The sequence below is a fragment of the Doryrhamphus excisus genome, linkage group LG1 (assembly GCF_037039965.1).
Source record: "Doryrhamphus excisus strain RoL-2023G ecotype Guam linkage group LG1, RoL_Dexc_Guam_v1.1, whole genome shotgun sequence".
Lineage (NCBI taxonomy): Eukaryota > Metazoa > Chordata > Actinopteri > Syngnathiformes > Syngnathidae > Doryrhamphus > Doryrhamphus excisus.
The window spans coordinates 19198987-19221349 of NC_136357.1; the positions used below are offsets into that span (position 1 = coordinate 19198987).

Consider the following 22363-nt stretch of genomic DNA (forward strand, 5'->3'; position numbering starts at 1 on the left):
TCCAACAAGTTAAAGAAAAACTCAGGGAAGTCGGCATCACGTGATGTTGATGTTTACGCTTTACTGGGCATGCCCCATTGACTATTCTGTTTGATTATAGTGGCGCATGTAGACAAGAGATTGGAATCTTCCTTTCCATGTATACCATTGTTTTCGGAAAGGTCATTCGGAAAGATTCCATTCGGAAAGAGAAAAACCCCTCATGTAAACGTGGCTACTGATACACCCATAAAAATGTCTATTTTTGACACACAGCTCTCCAATCCCCGACCCTTCCACGGGGTTTACATTGTTGTCCTACATTTTTTGGATCAACATTTGCAATTAAAGTGAAGAACGTGTGCACTTGAGCTAAAAGAATGCCAGCCGTATGATGTTGAAGGTGTTCCCTCGCTAGCTTCTAAATTGGACAATTAAGCTGTGTCATTAAACTTCTGTAACGTATTGCCTTTCAGTGCATGGTTTTAAAATGATGTATAAGCCAAGGGGGTAACTTGATCAGTCAGTGTGAAGGCCACTCGGCAGTGGATAAAACGTCATCACAGGATTTGGAAAAGCAATCTGTTGTCTCAAATGATGGAAGATGCTAAGCTTGTTTATCTTCCCTGTGTCTCCAAGCAGACGCCTCCAAGCAGCCGGACTCCTTGGAGGCTCGAGAGAACTTGGGCGGGGAGCCGGACTCTCTGAGAGCCACCACCAATGACAGCGGTGACACGAGCCATTCCAACGGAACGCAGCACAGAACCCCGCGCAGACGGAAGCGCTTCCTTTCCTACCCGCGCTACGTTGAGCTGATGGTGACGGCCGACGCCAAAATGGCCCGACACCACGGACGAAACCTGGAGCACTACATCCTCACAATCATGTCAGTAGTAAGTAAAATAATGTTTCTCAGAATCATTACTGTTTTTCTTTATTGTGGGCAAGCTACAACCTGGCCAATTTGGGATCCACGGACTGTTGTACCGCTTTGATTAGTTCCAGCTGCATCAACGCTCTCCTTCTCTCTTTAATTACCATTGTTAGCTCGCTACCAAGGAAGCTTACAAGCTAGACAGTCAACAAGCGCTGCGCTTGCTCACCGAGTTGACTTCACACCACACGCTCAACCCGAAGAAAAAGCAGGTTTATCCAAACTGCAGCCCAGGGGCCATTGGTGGCCTCTAGCTCATTTCATTGTTGAAATACAGCATGGCCCTCCTGTCATTAGAAGCATCTTTGGCTGGCGTTTTTGCAAAACATCCTAAAAAAACAGCTCTTTAGTCATATAGAGGATCTTTGACAAGAAGTTTTGCTTCAAAGCCTTAAAAAAGAATCCAGATCTTTGCTGTCACAATGAGGATCTCTGACTTGTGTTTTTGGAGGCAAGTCCTTAAAAACAACACAGTGCTCCTCTCATATAGAAGATCTTTGATTAGTGTCTTTTCCAGTCAGTCCTTAAAAACAACGCAGTGCTCCTCTCATATAGAAGATCTTTGATTAGTGTCTTTTCCAGGCAGTCCTTAAAAACAACGCAGTGCACCTCTCATATAGAAGATCTTTGATTAGTGTCTTTTCCAGTCAGTCCTTAAAAACAACACAGTGCTCCTCTCATATAGAAGATCTTTGATTAGTGTCTTTTCCAGTCAGTCCTTAAAAACAACACAGTGCTCCTCTCATATAGATCTTTGATTAGTGATTTCTTAAAAAATATAGAATAGAAATAGAAAATATAGAAATACAATTTGACACAACAAACCTAATTTTCATTTTTAAGGTATTAGGTAAATAGAAAATACAAATAAGCAAAAAATATATGAAAAAAAGTAAAATACAAAAATATAAAACAAGATAAATAATGTAATTATTTTTCAAAAACATTTTATTGAATTAAGAAAATATTAAGAAAAACATAAGTTAAGGTTAGATTTTTTTACACTCTTACAGTTAAGAAAGCTGTTAAGAAAGCCAAGTTAAGAAATCAATAAAATCAATATAAAAATAAGAATAATAATTAAGCAATCAATAAAAATATAATGAAAATATCACAGTGCCCCCAAACTTTGACTTTTGGGTGGTTGGGGGGCTGTTGGGGTGGGTGAGTACTTTTAAAATGTTTTCAAGGTTGGCACATCTGATGTAGAACAGTACGTCATGAAAGACGATGTTAGTTAACTTCTCGTTATACTTCCACTGAGGAATCCTCCACTGCACGGAACTACACACTACACACAACTACTGTGTGTGTATTTGGACTTTAGGAACTGTAATGACGTTTCTGGCCATTTTGGAGGAACCAATTTAGAGCCACCTAGGTGGAGTTTGTAGTGCTGAACATTAGGGCTACAATTTACGATTATTTTAATAATCAACTAAATCTGTAATTTTTTGTTTTTTGACTAATCGATGAATCAGATTAAAAAAAAACATTTTGAATTTTCGCCATGTGCAGCAATCCCTTTAAGAATGAATGAATGGACTTTTCCCCTCCCCAAGTCATAGGAAAGAGTGCGAAAAAGCTGACTTTCTCAGACACCGAATAGGAGTGGAGAATTATCAACAATCAACTGACTGACATCACAAACTATGGATGTCCTGATCCGATCTTCAGGATTGGCATCAGGGGCCGATTTGCTGTATTTTTGAAGATCAGATAAGATCGGCTTTCGCCACAAGATCGGGCCAAACCGGTTGCTGTATTGGGTTCATAACAAAGGGCTACACACCAACTTGCTAGATGCTCCTCAAAGCTGGTTTCCACTCCACTCCCAACATCCACCTGAAGAAGAAAACGCAACACCACCATTCGGACATGACACAGCTTTAGAGTTTGTTTGCATTAGGGCCTCCTGTTAAAACAAACAAAACATCAGGCGACAAAAGGGTCTGTAATTAGCAATGGATCAAAAAACAACTGTGGCTGTAGACAACCTCCTGATGTAGTTTTTTAAATTAATGGCAAATCAATTCTGTATTTGGCATCATGCCAAGATTGCGTGTATTGTTTGTAAATCTTTTGTGGCGATCACAGCTTGAGACTAGAAGGAATCATTTCATTTCCAGGTTTTCTTATGGGAATTGCTTTGAACGGCATCTTGTCATGGCCTCCACGGTATATGTGGGGTCACACAAAGGTGCTTGTCGTCTAGTCGGTCCAAGAGCAAGTGGAGACAGACCCGGGTCGTGTTTACGTCCCCCCCTCAGGACAGAGACAAGCTAAATGTTTATAGCGGACTAATGAGTTCCTGTCAGGAGGCTGCGGCCTCAAGAAGACGCTTGCCGACTGTGACGGGGGTGCACGAGGACACGGAGGGGAATGTTTGTCCGCCCTCACAGAAAAGAGGACTGCACCGCTTTAAGAGTATGTTTATGAAACCTGAGGGGACTTGGTGTGTGAAGTGTTGCCACAATAACAAAATCATCTTTTCACCATCCACGCGCACCTTTGTGGAGGTTTGCATCTTTTTGTCTGTGCCTGGTCTTTGTTACAGGTAGCGGCCGTGTACCGCGACCCCAGCGTAGGAAACCTAATCAACATCATGATTGTCAAGCTGCTCGTCATCCACGATGAACAGGTACAGATGCCGCAGGTGCTTTCGTTTTTGCAAAGGATCCTAAAAAGATGGCATATCCCTCCTGTCTTTAGGAGCATCTTTGACTGGCAAAAGGTTTTTGCTCTTGTCATATGGAGGATCTTGGCCAAGCACTTTTGCAACAGAGCCTTAAAAAAGCAACACATTGCTCCTGTCACATTGATGATCTTCAAACTGTTTTTGGCAGTGTGTCCTTAAAAACAGCACACTGCTCCTGTCAGTTTGAAAATCTTTTGTTTTTGCAGTAGGTGCTTAAAAATTGCACTACATGCCTGGTGAAAGGGACGATCTTTGAGTAATGTTTTTGCAGTACTTAAAAACAGCACAGCGCTCCTTTTTTAAAGTATGTCCTGAAAAGGAGCCAGTAACTGCTGCTATATAGATGATCTTTGACTAGCATTGTCTTCCTTGATTAACAGCAAGGTCCTGCAGTGAGTTTCAACGCTGCCACCACTTTACACAACTTCTGTACATGGCAGCAGAAACAAAACGTGCAGGATGACAGCCACCCCTCCCACCACGACACAGCCCTCCTCATCACCAGGTATATTCATCTGTACTCATGTATCCTCCTCTGGGTATAGGCTATATATATAGGTATATAAGGCATAGACTCATATCTATTTTTTTCCCCCAGGGAAGATATCTGCCGGGCAAAAGACAAGTGTGACACTCTTGGTAAGACTTTTTTCACCAAATCAACTTTCTACTTGAAGCTCCTAAACGCTGCAGTAGTAATACTTTTACATAATAATATTATTGTGACAGAGCAAAACTAAAAGAAAACATGCTTATGCCATATGTGCATGTGTGTGCGTCTACAGGGCTTGCAGAACTGGGGACGATGTGCGACCAGTACCGCAGCTGTTCTATCAGCGAAGAAAACGGAATTAGTGCCTCCTTCACCATCGCTCACGAGCTGGGCCATGTGTAAGTCACGGGCACTTACACACTAGCGCACAGTATACAATATGAACACAGACAACTGCCAACAAAAAGCCCTCTTATTGAGAGTGCCGCAGCTGCAAAAAATAATAAATACAACTTTGAATTAAATGTATGTGCCAGCAGCTCAGCAAGCTAACTCTTCTTACAGGTTACATGTTACAGTATTTAATAACAATTGGGCTAGATAGTCAATAAATGGATGATTAAAAACATAAACAGGTCAACAATTATGACACCCTTGATAAATTGACATGGATGCGTGTGTGTTTCATCTGCTTGTCTCTCGGCCTATACTCTACAGGCTGGATGACAGGAGGGTTCACTCTGCATCGGTTTGTGCACATTGGTTCTGTAATGGATTTAACAGAGAGAGTGAACCCGCCTCTCATTCAGCATATTTGTGGAGGCGGGGCTAGAAAGTGTGAGCACCAAATGAGCTTCATGAGAAAGCATATGCTATTATGAATAAAGGCACAGAGGTGTTGCTTTCTAAGGCGAAGGCAACAGCCCCAGTTTATGAATATTTTGGTTTTAAAAAGAATGAACAAGGTGATTGGACAGTTTTCTCAATTTGGGAAAAAAAAACTTTCAATGAAGGTGCCTCGAGCAGCCAAGCCTTCGTCCCGACAGTCAATAGCTATTGGGCTTTTGGTTGGCAATGTAAATCTAAATAAAACAAAATGTGCAAAATGCTGCACGCTCATAATGCCTGAATGCAGGCCTGGGAAAGCCAGTGTCAGGTTGTGGGAGCGACGTCACAGTATGGTGGATTAAAGAAGCATTTAGACTAATGGGGGGGGGGGGGGGGGATCGTAATGTTTTGGATCGTAAATAGAAAATATTGACAAGAGGCACACCTCTTTATCAATGTATTAGGATGGGAGACGATGGATTTATGATTTTATGATTGGATGGCCGTTTGTGTCATGGAGTTGAAGGATTGATTGACTTGATTGCGTTTTCTTTTACTTGCATATTGAAAGAGGCCCCCTGGGACACATTGTGGTTGTCTACTGTCCATTTAATCAGGGTCTGGACAATACTGTGAAGAATTCAGAATCAGAATCGCCTTTATTGTCATTGTATTGAATACAACGAAATAGCAGTTGTTTGAGCTGCAAATGGTTTTCTGTTTCCTGTTGGTGTGATGGCTAGGCGTGCAAATGCTTTTGTCTATATGGTAGGGCTGGGCGATATGGACCAAAACTCATATCCCAATATATTGGAGTAGAAAATCGATACACAATATACTATATCCTGATATTCTTTCCATAAACTGAATTTAGACAAAAGTCAAAGCCAAATATGTGTGCAAAGTTTTATTAAAATGTAAACATTATTAGAGAAAAATGGCCACTGAAATGAAATAGTATACTCTATTTTTAAAATAAATGTAGAAAAAGTTAAATATAATGTTCAATCTTGAGTGCAATTATGCTGCACTCATGGTCGCCTCTGCAGCCAGGTTAGCACCGTTAGCACTTCCATCTCACATTCAAGCGCACTGAGACACTTCGATGTGCTACTTTGGTTCACACCAAGCTTCGGATAACCAGATTTTTTTGAAATGATCTGTTCGAGTGTGAACTCCCTCTTGAAGTATACACTTTCAGACATTTCATCTGGTCTGTGATCATTTCAGCAGCATACTTGTTTAAGTGTTGCTTATCAGCCAAGACGTGAGTCGCTGGAATTGATTCCTCTGTTGATGCACCGCCGCTGGGGGTGCAGCAAAGCCACTGATTTATTTCCTCATTACGGTAACAGCCTCTTATCTCCTCAAATACTCAAACAATGCAGAACGATGAGCCAATTCAAGAAATAATACAAGCAGTTGATGTTTGCTAAATACAAGGATGAAGAGTCTTTAACCAGTCATGACGTGCTATATATATCACTATATTGACACTTACTATGGTACCCATTATGGCATTGGATGCTCATATCACCTCCTACTTCGCTACGTGACAAAAAAAAAATAATAATAATAAAAAATAATAATGAAAAAAAACTATATTAGGAAAGCAGGAAGTGAACAAATGTAACAGTTAGTGATTGTAAAAGTACCAGATGGAGGGGTAGGATTTAATAAGCTTTGCTTCTTCCTACTCCTTTTGGACATGTGGAACTGGGAACTGATTATGGAATGCACTCAATTGTAATCTGATGCATGTTCAAATGAAATAAAACCCTTACCATTACCATTATCAAATACTTGAAGACTGTATGCTATACTTGCGCTATAAATGTGCACCAGGTAATAAATCGTCCTGAGGAGGATCACAGGGTATCATTATAATCATTCATGAAAGATTTGAGTGGTTATAAGTCTGCCTTCTGCAAAGTTGCAGTCAAGCCAAGCTGGTGGAGATGACGTTGTCCGAATCAGCCAGAAGTATCGTTATATTACGTATGTCTGCTGAACTTTCATTTGGTGTGTGTGTCAGGTGTGTGTTTGTGTGTGTGTGAGACAGTGAGACCCTGCGGCCAGCCTTGACCCACATCCTGTTGTAAACATTGCCAACATCATACAGCTGTGTGTAAATACACACATACGTGCGTGCGCTCGTCCGCAGGCGCCAGAGCGCGCCTGTTGACTGCATGGTTCCGATTCTGCACATCATCAAGAAGATGGTCTTTATGGGCTTGCCAAATGCAAACAAGAGCAACAAGAGGTCTTCATTTGCAGATGCTTTCATTGAATACAACAGGTTGGGTTTTGTATTCATCTTTTTTTGGAGGCATCTTCATTTGATGTTTTTTTTTTCTTGGAGGTCATTGGAATGTGGGTTAAAGGTCTCTCTGCCATTTTTTGTATTTTGAGGTCTTTTAACCCAGGCTGGATTAGTCGGCATTAGTGGTGCAGCAGGAAACTACCTCATAATGTGTTCATTATGCAAGATTATATGATGTATGAACCAGTGGCGTCATTAGGCCTATTTTAGGGGGGCTTCAGCAATATAATAATGATTATTATACAATTGATCACTGTCCACTGGACAGAATGGTTGCAGAGCTTGAGCAGCGGTTTTGCAGTGTAGATTGTGTAGATTGTGTGTACTTGTGTACATTTAATGGTGGCCTCAAACAATTGAGTATCTCTACTAAATCTGTCCAAAAGTGGGAATGTTATATTCTCTTCTTGTTCCTTATTTGTTTTTTGGTTTTATTTTTTTATTTTTTTGAACGTCTACTACATTCATTCATATTCTGTACATCTAAGCCCCCCGTGTCCTCAGAACATAGTGACGCCCTGGGCCAGACTAAGAAGAACTAAGAGTAATTCAGACGACCAAACAAACACAAGGGACTCACCCTGGAGCCAGGCCCGGGCGAGGGCTTTGCAGGCGAGCACCTGGCGATTCACCCATGGGAGTCTCTCCCCCGGAGACCCACTCCCTGTGGCAGCATGCATAAGGGTCTGGTGCAATCGAGGGCGAGCGCTTGGACGACCTGGTCTTCGGCAGCCAAATCTGGTTCTTGGGAGATGGAATGTCACTTTTCGGGTGGGGAAGGACCCCAAACTTGTGCGAGAGGTTGAGACATTCTGATTAAACATACTCACTTCACAGGTTGGGTTCTGGAACCAAACTCATTAAGTGGAGCTGGACCTCGTTCTGCGTTGGAGCTGCTGCAGTGGAGAGGCTGAGCGCTGGTGCAGGCTTATCGTATTGGCTCTCGTTCGTTGAGTCTTCTCCTGCAGAGCAAGGGAGAACAAGGATATTGAGTCCAAATGCACTGTATTCCATGCCTGCATTGCTGAGGCAACCAATTAGAACTGCAGCTGCAAGGTGGTTTGCGCCAGTCGTGGAGGCAAGCCCAGAACCCGATTATGGGCACCAAACTTCAGAGCTGCCGTCAAGCTGAAGAAGGAGTCCAGTCGAGCATGGATGACTTGTAGGATTCCCGAAGCAGCTGACAAGCAAGTCCTGGCATGCCAAGCAGCACACGGCTTCGACGTGGTCAAGACAAAAACTTGGGTGATGGAGTTTGCTGAGGCCATTGAGCAGGACTTTCAGTTGGCCACAAAGAGGCTCTGGCAAACCATCTGACACCTCAGTGCTGCTGACATTAACTGAGGATATAGTCTGAATACTCTGAGGTCCTTCTCAATCCCACTGGCACAAACGCAAACAGTTCTAGTGTCAAAGCTGGGGACTGGATGAGGGGGTGGTCGAGTTTTTCCCCTGAATCATGTTTATAATACAATCTTACAAGGAGTTCTAAAACGACAACAATATTTATTCTAATACAATAACAAATGCCCTTTTAGTGTTTTGCTCACTGAATATTATTCAACCCCTTAAAGACGACCACTCATAAGAAGAGAGGTTTCAATCAGGTGTTTTCAAGTCAGGTGTTAAACACCTGTAGATGTGGATAGAACCATAAGAAACAAAAATCCAGCAGATTTAAAACAACTGTGATGCTCAGCTCCTTCTCAGTGGTGTCCATGGCAATGGTCAAAGAAGTCAAGAGAGAAGGTCATTTTTTTACAGCAGCAAGGACCCGGATATAAAAACATAGCAAAGGAATTCAACGTTTCAAAAGACACAATCTGAATGAAGCATTATTTGCAGATTTAAAGCTCAAGGCACAGTGGAAACGCAAACTGGGCGCAGCAGAAAGAGGATGCTGTCAGCGAAGCAAAGGTGGAGGAAAATCCTCGTGTGACAGCTCAGGAAATACAACAGGACTTAGCAGAGGGAGGTACCGAGGTTTCAGCCCAGACCACAAGGCGCACACTGCGAGATGAAGGTCTCCATGCTAGAACTCGCACCCCTCTGCTGACTCCAAATCACAAGAAGTGTTGACTCCAGTAGGCCAAACAACACGTAGACAAACCACAAGGGTTTCGGGATACTGGTCTATGGAGCGACAAGACAAAACTGGAACTCTTTGGGCCTATGGCTCAACGATATGTTTGGAGGAGGAAGAAGGATGCCTTTGAAAGAAGAGAACACCTTGCCTGCAGTGAAGCATGGTGGGGTGTCAGTCGTGCTCTGGGGCTGTTTTGCTTCTTCAGGTACAGGAAATCTTCAGTGTGTGCGAGGTACCATGAATTCAGTCAACTACCAGGAAATCTTGGGTGTAAATTTCATGTAGTCAGGGACAAAACTAAGCTTGGGAGACGTTGGACCTTCCAACAGGACAACAATCCCTAGCATATGACTTAAATTCGATAGAGAATCTGTGGTGGGACTTAAAGAAGGCAGTTGCAGCATGAAAGCCCAAAAATGCCAGTCAACTGGGGGCCTTTTCCCATGAGTCCTGTAGATCGCTGCAAGAAAATAGTGTCAAACTATGTATCAGGTCTGAAGGACGTTATTATTGCCAAGGTGTTTTACTAAGTATTAAAGAGGCATGTGACCAAGGGGTGAATAATTTTGTCAAAGTGGTAATCACAGAAAGGACATTTGTTGATATATTAAGAAAAGTATTGTTGTGATTTAAGTTGCATTTGTCTTATTTCTCTTATTTATCAAAGTCCCTTATTCTGATTATAAACAAGATTAAAAAATGAAAGGCAAACTTGCTAAAACGCATTATTGCAGTGGGGGTTGAATAATTTTGATAGTGTATTGCACATACATATCAGTGACACTTGAGATTTTGCATTGAGATTGCACTTTGAGATTTCTGTAATGTAAAGTGCAATATAAATACAATTTATTATTGTTATTATTGACAAGTTTGGTTATGAGAATGTTAGGTAGTGTACATACATACAGTATGCCTCTTCATCGTCACGTCCGTGGAATGAAAGCACCATGTTATGAGTGTGGATGGTGGATAGCGGGCGCACCTTTCCTCTCTTAAGCCGTTTGAGAATGTGAGATGGTGACCTTTGGTCTTTTTGAGGGGTGAGCTGGAGGTGGTTCTCATCAGCAGACCTGACGGACAAACCTGTCTTGTTGTTTGACACCCAGTATAAAGTGGAAAAGAGGTGTCCACGCCACCGTGGCATTAAAAGGTGCTGAGCATACGTTTTGTTACGCTTAATCTTGTGGGACCATGACTGAGACATCAAGCAGCCCATAATCATGTTATGTGTATTTCTTTGTCCGCCAGGTTCAACATGCCTCACGACGACAACCCCAAATGTCGGGAGGCCGGCATGAAGCACCAGTATCATGTCATGGCTCCCACCCTCAACTACGACACCAACCCCTGGTCCTGGTCAAAGTGCAGCCGCAAGTACATCACAGAGTTCCTTGAGTAAGTACCTTCACACTTGACCTCAAGAGTCCCATTAGGGTTTCAACTTTGAGAGGTTATTGTTCTATGCCACATGGTTCCCTTGGGTTTTTTCAGGGAATCTGAGTTAGGATGGGTGAATTTGCTGGGCAGATGTTTGCGGTAAAGCGGCATTGTAGTTTAAAAAAATCTCATCTGAAACCCAGTTGAGGTGAAAGGTCGTGTGTTTACAAAGCAAAAAAAAATGAGTGGTGCCTATTTTTTGATTTTTATCTAAATTGCTGTGTGATGTTTTGGTACTTTTTCTAAGACACCGTGGGTAAGAATGGTAGGGAATATTAACCCACTCGTGATTTCAATGTAGGTCATTATGAGCCCTGATGTTGCTCTCCTTGTTAAAGTAAGGCTTAACAGCCTTTTGAGCAACACTTAAATGCATTTAGCTACAATATCCGCAAAGGCAATGCTAATGCTACGTGTGCTACATCGCTTCTCATAAAGGGAAAATCTCAATACCGAATATTAGATTTTTTAGCTGATATCAGTTTGATAGAATCGGACATGTCTAATTATTATTTATACTTGAAATATTACATACATAGATAAATAGTATTATGCAATAAATAATTATTGTTATTATCAACGGTTATTACTATTGGTATTATTATAATTATAATTACAGTATAATTGCTATTAATATTACACAATTATTATTCTTTTTGTAATTGCCATTTTATTATATATTATACAGTTACATCAGTAATTGTTGTTACTAAATTAATAAATAGTATTACAAAAAAAGTCTAAATATTGGTATTTCTTATAGTAATTTTATTCAACTTGTTCCAAGTATCATACAACCTTAATTAGCTATACGGGCAATAGTTGCCTAGTTGACATATGTAGTAATCTATGTCTTCCTTAAACTTCCTGATTGCGACACTCCCGTCACCAACGCCACCCTTGACCTTTGCCATCTCAACAGAGCCACAGATGTATGTATGTATGTGTTGTCAGACTAGATATTGGGAAAAGAACATAAAACAAAAGAAATTATCTGTCTATGCAGCTAGTTCATTTTAGTTGACAAAAAATCCTAAATTAAGATTTCTGTACAATTAAACAGGACCTTTAAACTGACAACACTTATTTTTAGAATCAAATACTTCATACCAACAAAAATTGCTGGACACACAACCAACAACCAATGCATTGAACAAAACACTTTTTGTGTATGAATGTATTAAGCCCCGTTAACATTGTGCAAAGGCACACAACCCCACATGGAATGACAAAAAACCTAATCCAAAACATTAAACACATAATAACAACTGTTTAAAAAGCAGTACCGCAAAGCATGATGGGAGGACACCAAGTACATAAACCCTCCAGCATGTCCTAGGTCTGCCCAGGGGCCTTCCCTCGGCTGGGCATGGCCGGAACACGTCACCAGAGAGGCGTCCGGGAGGCATTCAGTGAAGCATAAAGACATTAACATGGAAAAATTGTGGGATTGTTTTAACGGTGGTACATGTATGCTCTACATTTTTACCTGTATTTCATTATTATGAACACAGGTATGGTGAATGAGATGAGATGAATGAGTGTTTTTTGCGGGGAAAAAATATTTTGATCAAAAATCTGAAAAATGACTTTCTTTTTCAACTAGTATTCCTCCCTCCTAAGTCATCTCATGAATAAAAGCGCTTTCATGTCTTCTGACAACTACCAGGTGTGGATTTTCCCCCAGGACCAGCTGAGCTCACACACCGCACCTCCAAATTGCAGATAGCCTTAAAAAAAACAAGTTTCCATTAAAAAGCCAGTTGGACAGATGAACAGCTGCTGAGAGATGCTTGAATAAGGGAGCGTCTGTCTGTATGACGTCTGTTCCTGACATTAATACTTCAGCATACTCACAGTATATTGTTTTTCAGAACTGAATGCCATACAATCCCAATTTGAAACTGAAAAATGATTTGTATATCATAAGTCTTTGCGTTTATTATTTTTATTAATGTTGTTATAATGAAGCTGGTCAATAAATAAAATGCTTCTTACCACTAGTAACTTCTGGTGATGCAAAGTCCTTAAAAAGGACTTTTTTGCCACATCCAGCAATAGAGTTTTGGCAGATTCGCCATTTCTGAAAGGCTTTTTGTTCCTCACTATTTCTAAAGTAGCAGCAAAGTTGTTGGCTCCATGCACGGACTTACTGACTAGCTCGCATTTTGGAAGGTATCTTTTGGCATGCCTTCTTCCGACTGTTGCCCGCTGGATATTCAAATTCAGTTGTAGCATGGCGTGTGTGCCACATTATGATGATCTTGTTGAAATGCAATATTAGAACTTTTGCTCACCTAGCAATATGCAAGTGATGCTAACCTTGGGGGGCCTCCCACTGATTTCAAATAGTTGAAAAGTTGAACTTTAAACATGACACACATCCACAAATATGTTAATTGTGACATGCCAAGAGGGATGCAGTATATCCTGCTTGTCTATGACCACGTATTTGTTGTTGAGGTATAAAAACTCAAACCAAAGCCCCGAGTTTTAATGGAAAGCGCTTGAGTAATTTTGTTGTTATCCTGCAAACTCCAGCCTTCCTTGGCAGAAGTAATTGGGCCTGGAAATGAAAGGGGAGTGACACAAAGCGCTGTTAAGCGAGGATAATCCTGTGTAATCATGGCGCTGTCTGTTGCTTTGTGCCGGCAGGTGTTGCAGCTCCTGCGTCCAGGATGTCGGCCACATTGTGTCATAATAACACAACCCGGTTTCCTTTTTTTGATGTCAAAAAGCCGAGATCCTCGCCCTGTTTGACGTGTTTGACTTTGTGTGTGAAGCTAGGATTTTTTTCATTCAAGCCAGCTGTGTTTGCACGCTGGTGGTTTGAGGGGAGGGGCGGTCTGTCATGACAACGTAATCCAGCCACTGTTAGGGAATTAGGGGACTTCATCAAGGAGCTTTATGTGTATGTATAGCACACGCAATAAAAACTCTAACTGGTACTTCATATCCTTTTCTGCCCACTGTCACGCCTTTGTATTCAAATCAAACTTTATTTGTATAGCACCTTACAACATCTCAATGGCGTCCAAGGTCCTTTTCAAGAGTAAAACCAGGTTAGAGCAAATAATGCCTAGAGTGCCTACAATAGTCATCATGTCATCATAAACTGATATCTCTGTAATAGGCCGTATTATTCACCCTTTTACATCTGACCCAGTCCTCACGTATGCTTCTTGAATGACATTATTTTATGATTTATGCGTAACACAGCACCGGCTATGGGGAGTGCCTTCTAGACGAGCCAGTCGGACGAACGTATGAGCTGCCCACCCTCCTGCCTGGTCAAATTTACAACGCCAACAGACAGTGTGAACTCATGTTTGGACCTGGGTCCCAAATTTGCCCCTATATGGTAAGTGAGCTTGCTATCAATACCAGCAAAATACAATACAAACCTCAAATAGAGAGGTGCTCACATACTGGTGCACTGCAGGTATCATTTATTGTTCTTCATACGGTGCTACATTGGCATACGTGTCTCAACTAACAAGTGTTTTTTTTACATGCGAGCCGTCTCTCTGCTGCTATTTTGCTATGAACTGTGAGCTAAAATGTGTAAAGGTGCTTACGTGCACCTGGTTAGCGGCAGGCATAGCCCAGAATAGTTATTTTGGGCTTCTTCACATAGCGCTCAGACATGGTAGTGAATGCTGGCAAGGGAATTGTTTAGCGTTATCATTATTCATTAGCGATTTGTTAGCTTTTGTGCTTCAACTGCTGTTTGACAAAGGTGACAAAATAAAAGTAGCATAGTGTAGATAAGCCACATGGAAAATGGATGGATTGTGCCGTTCCGAATACCATCTTCAGGTTCGACCCCACCCCTATTAGGAACATTCAGGAAAGATAATGATTTGAAGACTGTAAGTTATCTAGTATATCCGCTGCCTTAGCACCTACCTGGGTGTGGACTGGGCACTATTGACCACCCATTGGTTCCTCTAGCTGCCCCCACCTAGCTTTTAGCCAGTGATTTAGACCTAGAATTATTTATCATGCTTTTCTTCATTGCAGTTTGAGTGTCCTCCCCTTTTTTGCCAGTCCACTCAAGTTTCTCATCCATTCCAAACTTACTTTTTTTGCTTGATTACCGTTTTTAGCTGCATATTTGACTACTTGGAGCTTCCAATCATAATATGATGTTCTTTTGGGGGGTATTTCTGTTCTGTCTTTTTGCACCTATATGTGGTGCTTTGAACCGGTGCAAAGAGAACCATGTGACACTCCAAACCATAGAAGATGAAAGAAACAATGAATATGTCTGTTGTCTTCCACTTCCACTGAGTATTCATTCATTCATTTATTTTCTACCGCATGTCTTCAAGAGGGTCGCAGGGGTGCTGGAGCCTATCCCAGCTGTCTTTGGGCGAGAGGCGGGGTACACCCTGGACTGGTGGCCAGCCAATCACAGGGCACATATAGACAAACAACCATTCACACTCACATTCATACCTATGGACAATTTGGAGTGGCCAATTAACCTAGCATGTTTTTGGAATGTGGGAGGAAACCGGAGTACCCGGAGAAAACCCACGCATGCCCGAGGGTGGAATTGAGGCCTGCGTGCTAACATGCAGAGTATAACAAAATATCAGGAAAATGTTGACTGAGGTGAGTCAAAATATTCAGATATGATATTTGACCTCAACTTATGTTGGCTTGTCGTCAAAGCTCACTTTTGGTCACATGGCGGCGACAAGGCGATGGAGCATCGGTAACGTCATCATGCTTGTATTGCCTGTATAAACATTCCACTCTGGAATGTTTTCAAAAATCTCTGCGGGTGAGAGGCTGAAATGATAAATGATAATGATAAGATACTTGATGTTTCAGTGGTCCAGGAGTCATAGAGTACCAGATACTGGCACAGAAGCCTAGAGCTTATGAGGTTTTCAGTGTGGGGAAAAAACATGTGCAAGTCGCTCCAGAGTACAAGTTGCCGGACCAACCAAACCATGAAAAAAAGGTGCATCTTATAGTCCGGAGGCCACGGTTTGACTGTTGTGCCTGTGATTTTTAATTAAAAACATCTAATCCTGGATGAAGTGTTCTTTGCTTGTATAGGAAACCTGAAACCTGATGTTGAAACCTGAAACCTGATGTTGAAACCTCAAACCTGATGACTGTTGTGTTGTTTGAACGTAGAAACAATGCAAGCGGCTGTGGTGCACGAGTGCCGAGGGGGACCATAAAGGATGTCGGACACAACACATGCCGCTGGCTGATGGGACGGAATGCGGGCACGAAATGGTGAGTGCTTAAATCCATCCAAGGGATTAGTGTCCTAAGCTTGGCCTGGGGGCCATCTGTGGTACGCAGCCAGGTTCTTATTGGCCCATGGCCTATTCTAAAAATACCATTAAAGGTTTAAAATCACATTGGGACATCATAAAAAGGGCCAAAAAAATGAAAAAACTTTGCATGAAATGCATATAGGAGGTATGGTTTGCATTTCCGTGTGAAAGAGGCTTATGTAAACGAGTCAGGTGATTTTCACTTGTTAGAAGCTGGAGTCTTTCCCCTTCTGTGTGTAATTGGGGCCCTTCCAACCCCCATTAGCCTTCATGTTCTCCTCGCCCTGGGATGCTATGCTAATTAGGGCTGAGGCGGCAGGTCAGTTGCTGAGGTTACGTGAAAAAGAGAGCCTGGGGAGGTGGGGTTGGAGGACTGGGTGGCTGCGGGAAGAAAAACGGGAACAAAAAGAAAGGTGAAGACACGAGGCCCTTTGAAAGAGGACGCCCTTACTTAGTCGAGTCACCTTGTTGTGAACCCGTGACCCTAAAACCTCTTTAAACATTGGCTGAGTGGGCAGCGGTCACAGGCGGAAGAGAACCAGCCACCTTGTTTACAATTGCACAATTTAGTATTCAGACCATGCTGGAAAGAGGGAGTGGAGTGGAGGTTATTTTCCTTTCCAGTAAAGATTGGCGTGTCGTATCCGCCTCCTTCTCCATGCATCTCCTGGCTGGTCATGTTTTGATGGGTTGATGGCTAACATCTTAATCCAAGCACAACATCTGCATTAAAGAGTAATGGAGCCTCAATCTGCACACTTGCTCTCACGATTCAACCCCCGATACGAGAAACCCTCGACCTGCACTCACGTCCTCCAATAGATGATTAAACCTGATTGCAACAATGGAAACATTGATTTCGACACATGGCCGCTTCCACATGGCTGTGTCATATTAGTTTTGTTCTGGATGCCATTCGGGTCGGGCTATAATTTTTATATTTTTATATTAATGTATACCAGTACAAATTCTTCCAATGACAAGAAAATTAACTTATTCCAGTATAAATGATCATTAAAAATTGAAAAAAACTAAATGAATGACCTTGAGCTGGTGAACTAAACATATTGGCACTAAAAATTGGCGGAACATCATCTTGCGCAGTGTCCCCCTCACGCCTTCTCTCCACCCTCTTTGCCACTTGTGCCTGTGGGAAGGATGGAGGCGTGGGTGTGCTGTGCTGCGCCGTAATGCACTACTCACAAAAATTGTAAAGTGCGCTGGCCACACCGCGTTGGCACAGGGTAGGTGCGCCTGTTCTAAATAAATAGAGCCCTAGGTGTCAGTAATGTTACACTGATGAGACAATAGCCACGGCAGGGAGTTCTGCACAGAAACCGGAAGTAAAACATGTCTTATTTATGTCTATGTGTCTTATTTATTTATTATGTCTACTGTATTGGTTAGTAGGAATGTAAAGTGACTACAAGGATATTTCATGTTGAGGGAGCTCTAATAATGTTTTAAACATTCATTCATTCATTTTCTCCCGCTTATCCTCACAAGGGTCGCGGGGGTGCTGGAGCCTATCCCAGCTGTCCCAGGCGAGATGCGGGGTACACCCTGGACTGGTGGCCAGCCAATCACAGGGCAGATATAGACAAACTAGCTGTGTTTTATGCAATCCTAAAATTATATTGCATAACCCAGACCAATAAAAATTGAGCAGCAGGCTGCTGGTTGTGGGTAAAACCTTGGACACCACTGTTTTCAGTCGTGAATATATTCTCCGTGTGTGAAAGTCTTTCTCGTGTCCGTGATGAAGAGCACACCTTCTGGGAATTCCCTCATACAGTGAGCGAATTACCATCAGATTGGTGAAGGTTACACTGACATCAACATCATGCGAGTCAAAAATTCCTACTTTTTTAATTATAAATTAACACTTCACGGGTGTGACAGAAAGGAGTAAAAAAAATAAAAATACAATGATGACCTTGTTGTAGGTACAAAGCAGACTTTTCGGGCTGTGAGCGAGTGAGCGAGCGCCACCCTTTTTTTCAGCGCAGAGGTTTCATCTTTATGCAGTGGGAGCGTTTGAACAACACATAGAGAGCTTTTATGTGGTGTTTTACAGTGCACTGCAAAACGCTTATCCACATTTCAGGCTTGAAGGTCTTATTATTTTAGCTTCTTTCTTCGTGTTTTCCAGCATTTTTCATATCATGTTAGCTGCATTGAGGGAAGCTCAAGTGTTTCTTCTGCATTCAGTGTCCACACAAAGCTGGACATTCAAATGCCCTGAGCTCAGTTGCTGTACCTTCTGCTTTACATGACTGCCCTCACTCTGCACCATACCCGCCCCGCTGCACGTTTTCCCATCAGGACAAAGAATGGGTGCAACGCTAACTTGAGGAAGCAAGTTGCATGTGAAGCTAATCTGAAATGTTCAACAAATGTTGACATATTCTACAAATGTATTGAAATTAGGGCTGTCAATCAATTAAAACATTTTCATTTTATCCATAGTTAACTCACAATTAAACACATTTAATCGCAGATGGAAATACGTTTTTATCTTTTATCAGTAGGGGAAATATCTTTGTGCTAAACGATTCGATGTGCAACTACAACGATGATTACATCAAATTTTATGTAAAGGGATATCAATTTGGGAACTTTGGCCCATTATTTTAAGAAAATACAGTCGGCATGCATGTATTTGTATTACTATTTTTATTTATTATTAGCATATTAGCCCATAAACCCGGCCACAAACGTTCAGCAAATACAAAATGTGAGCAAGTGAGACGTGTCACACTAACATGTTTTTGTTTATTTGTGTCAGCTCAAAATAAGATTTGTTTATTTATGATACTGGTTTTAAATTCTAAATGTTTGTTAGTAAAAATGCGCCTTTCCTTCATGAAATATACTCATGAAAATACACAATTTATATTTTTGCAGGACAATTGTCACAAAACATTTAGCAAAAATTGCAAAACCAGTCATTACAATACATAGATATTCATAATTGTATCACAATAAATATTATTGATTACAATACTGGAAGTATTAGTTGGAAATCCCCCAGTTTTTAAATGTTTAATGTGAGCGAAAATGTATCCTACTTTGTTTGATGATCCTTGAACACACCATTATCCCATGCACAGATGTGCTACGCTGTACTAGCCGCCTTTTTATTTGACCTCATTTTGCTCCCAAATGCTGATACTATGTGGGAATGCATGAAGGTAAGATGTGATGACCTTACTTGAGTGCTAATGTGCATCATTGTGGGACACAACCTCTCTGAAAACCAGGTCCAAGTCCACCAAGTGGGATTGAGGCTCTGTATTCATTTACTGCTTTCCATTTGATGTTACTCCCACATCATAAATAAGATCAATCAGATCACAATAAAGTACATATGTTTTACTGAGGTGTTAAAAATCTTTCCCTGGCTAGTCAATGCCAGTAGTAATAGTCAACTTTTTTACTATTAAAAAAAAAAATCACATAGCTAGCATCGCATCAATAGCTGTGGCATTGTACTGCAATAAACAGTGCTTTTAGGCATTCATTCATTCATTGTGTTGTAGTCACTCATTGTTCATTGTTTTCTTCAGGTAACATACTGGTCGCTCTACCAGCCATTAAAATGAACAAGAAATTGAAGAAACAATAATAGTTCTTTCTATGACGGCCTGCGTTTAACTTCATTAACATATCTTAACCTTCATTGCAAATGGAATGGGTATTTCTCCCCCGTTCCCTTCCACGCTTTTCCTCACTCCCTCATCAGGCCTGCTCCCCCACCCCACCCCTCAGTGGGTGCTGGGGTAAATAATGTGGTCACATGACCTCTTAGCGGCATGTGTGTCATCTAGCTCAGTGGGCCGTGCATTAATGAGGGCATCACATCACTTGTTGTCTATAAATACCACCCTCACCCCCTCCGCACCACTCCCTTCATCTTCTCTCGCACTCTGCGCTCTCCCCTTCGTTGGCGCTTCAAAGAATTTGACCTGTATGTCTGTTTTGATGTTTTTTTGCATGTAGATGCCTGTGGTGGCTGTCTTTACATTAGTGTGTCTGTACATGTGTGCGTGCGTGGACTTTAACGAGGGCCAGCTAGCATGCTCAATGGTGGCCTGTCAAGACAAAGCTGAGGTCCGCTCGGCCCCCCTCCGTCCTCATCCCGCAGCTTTTGAAGGTCCCGCTTCTCACCACGTCGCCACTCAGTGGGTGGCACAGGGAGAGACGGTGGCGCTTTAAACCAGCGAGTGTGATGGCTTTGTGCTCCAAAGTTGTGTTGTAATGGCAGAAACTGGAGCATTTGGAGGCGTTGGTTCCACTCCTGATGGCTGCTCAATTGAGTGGTGAGTGTCAACGCTTGAGTTTGTTTGATTTCCACAGCATTCCTCGCAAAAGGAGTGACAAACCTGCTTTTGTTTGAGCCAATTAGAGTGAGACGGCCTTGGTCTTGAAGAGTGAAGCCGGGCCAGAATGGAGTTTGTTGGCGGAAGTAGAGAGTGTTGGCCCGAGTTCCCTGGCAGCCCGACAAACTAGTTGTGGAAGTGCGTGTGTGTGTGTGTGTTTGTGTGTGTACTGTAACTTGGTATTGTGACAGTGTTGTACAAATCTCTGGATACTTTCAGGAGTTTTTGTCTATGACGTGTCATCATTAAAAGTTGCTTTGTTTTAAAGGTCCCTTTGAGCAAAAGGATTTATTTTAATGAAGTTCTAGCAGGAATGTGTTCATAGAGTGTGATTATGAGGACAGTTGCTCAAGTTGTTTTTCAAGTTTTCAAGACCATGATAAGTGCGGAAAGTCACTTATCACGGCTGGGTCTGGAACCGATTACCCCCCATAAATGAGGAATTACTGTAACATGTGAAAAATGACAGGCGGTCCTTGTGTTAAAACTTATAAACAAAAAACTTGAACTAGTTCTGCGTAGTGCGGAAAAATACGCGGAAATGCTAGCTACACTGAGAAAGGACAAGGTCACTTGTGTTTTTAGTTAGCTTTTTAACTTTACCCTCCATTATGTCTCCCGAGTGTGAGGCATACTCTTCTGGGGTCAGTGTGTCAAACAAAAGCAAAAACAATAAGTGAAGTGAAATTAGACACGGTCAAATGTTTAGAAAGTGGAGAAATCTAAAATTGGTTGCATGCATATTCATTCATAGCCATGGCAAAAGTTCAAATTAGCAAAGGAAAGGTTTCAGAAACGTACACTTTTAGACACTTTCTAATATTTACAAGGGTTTTGATAAACGATGACTGATGTTCCTTTTATTACTCTACATTATTCCCACCTCTTGGACAGAAGAGGGTTCAGCTGTCTGCTGTCTAATGCCCTTTCTCCTCTTTTGTCTCCACATCCTTTCATTGCGGCGGAAAGAGGAGATGTCCAAGATGGGGAAAATTATGCACTGGCTGCAAAATAAAGTCTTTAGCCGCCCTTCATTGTGTCTCACCGTGGGGTCAGTGCATTGGAAGAGCAATAACAGAATACCTTATTGAGAATCTACAGCGGTGGTCTAGACAAGTGGCTCCAGATGCTTTTGCATTTTTCCCTGGTCTTTCTGTCGTAAGCGTACATTGTTGCAAACCGTTTCTTGACTGCAGGGCCTCAGAGACGAGAGTCATCCAAATTGAACTCAAAACCAAAGAGTCATGAGAAGAGACGGCTGCGACATGAAAGTTGAAACCTTGTTGACCAAATGAAAGAGAGGAGGGCTTTTTAAATCAATCGGCTGCCTTCTCATTCCTGCAGTGATGTATGGCTTGGCTTCACAAATGAGGTGCTCCCTGCAACAATTTCCTGCCAATTACAGGGCACTTGCATCCAAAGCAGCCACTCCATGAGCTCCGAGCAGATGCTGCTGTCGCCGCTGTCCGGGGCTTTGCGGCACGTTTTCATTCAGCATTCGCAGCAAGAGGGCTATGCACGTGATTTTGAAACATTGAGGGGGTGGTTGCCTGGAGTTGTCATTGAGTCGAGTGAGTCTTGGTGAAATTCCCAATTTGAAACACATGCTTGTCACTGCTGGATGGGCTCCTCTCACAGGGCCTTCAAATGTCTCACCGTGTTACCGACTGAAGGCTAATTTGACAGTCCTTTGAGGAAAGGCAACGTTTACCAAGGACGTCTTTCACCTTTTGCATGTTTTTTTTTTTAAACACAAATTGGAATAGACGTGCCACCCCCAATTGCAGATAGTCAGAAATTAGTCGCTAGATATTTTCACATGTGCAATCAAATCAGTGCTTTGTCTTATCGATGGAAACATGGAAATGCACCATCTTTGCTCCTTTTGCTCATGGCA

The 22363-nt window shown here is 42.0% G+C and overlaps 1 protein-coding gene across 2 annotated transcripts in view; it reads left to right on the plus strand.

Moving 5' to 3' along the window:
* Positions 1-22363, plus strand: part of LOC131130761 (A disintegrin and metalloproteinase with thrombospondin motifs 20) — a 115868-nt gene that overhangs the window by 26271 nt on the left and 67234 nt on the right. Inside the window, exons 4-11 of one of the 2 annotated variants that reach the window (XM_058074673.2) lie at positions 619-872; positions 3471-3554; positions 3992-4116; positions 4210-4250; positions 4397-4502; positions 10593-10739; positions 14001-14142; positions 15936-16040. In XM_058074673.2, coding sequence (XP_057930656.2) covers positions 619-872; positions 3471-3554; positions 3992-4116; positions 4210-4250; positions 4397-4502; positions 10593-10739; positions 14001-14142; positions 15936-16040 — 1004 coding nt within the window. The remainder of the gene's footprint in view (positions 1-618; positions 873-3470; positions 3555-3991; positions 4117-4209; positions 4251-4396; positions 4503-10592; positions 10740-14000; positions 14143-15935; positions 16041-22363) is intronic. The other variant, XM_058074674.2, reaches the window with a different exon arrangement.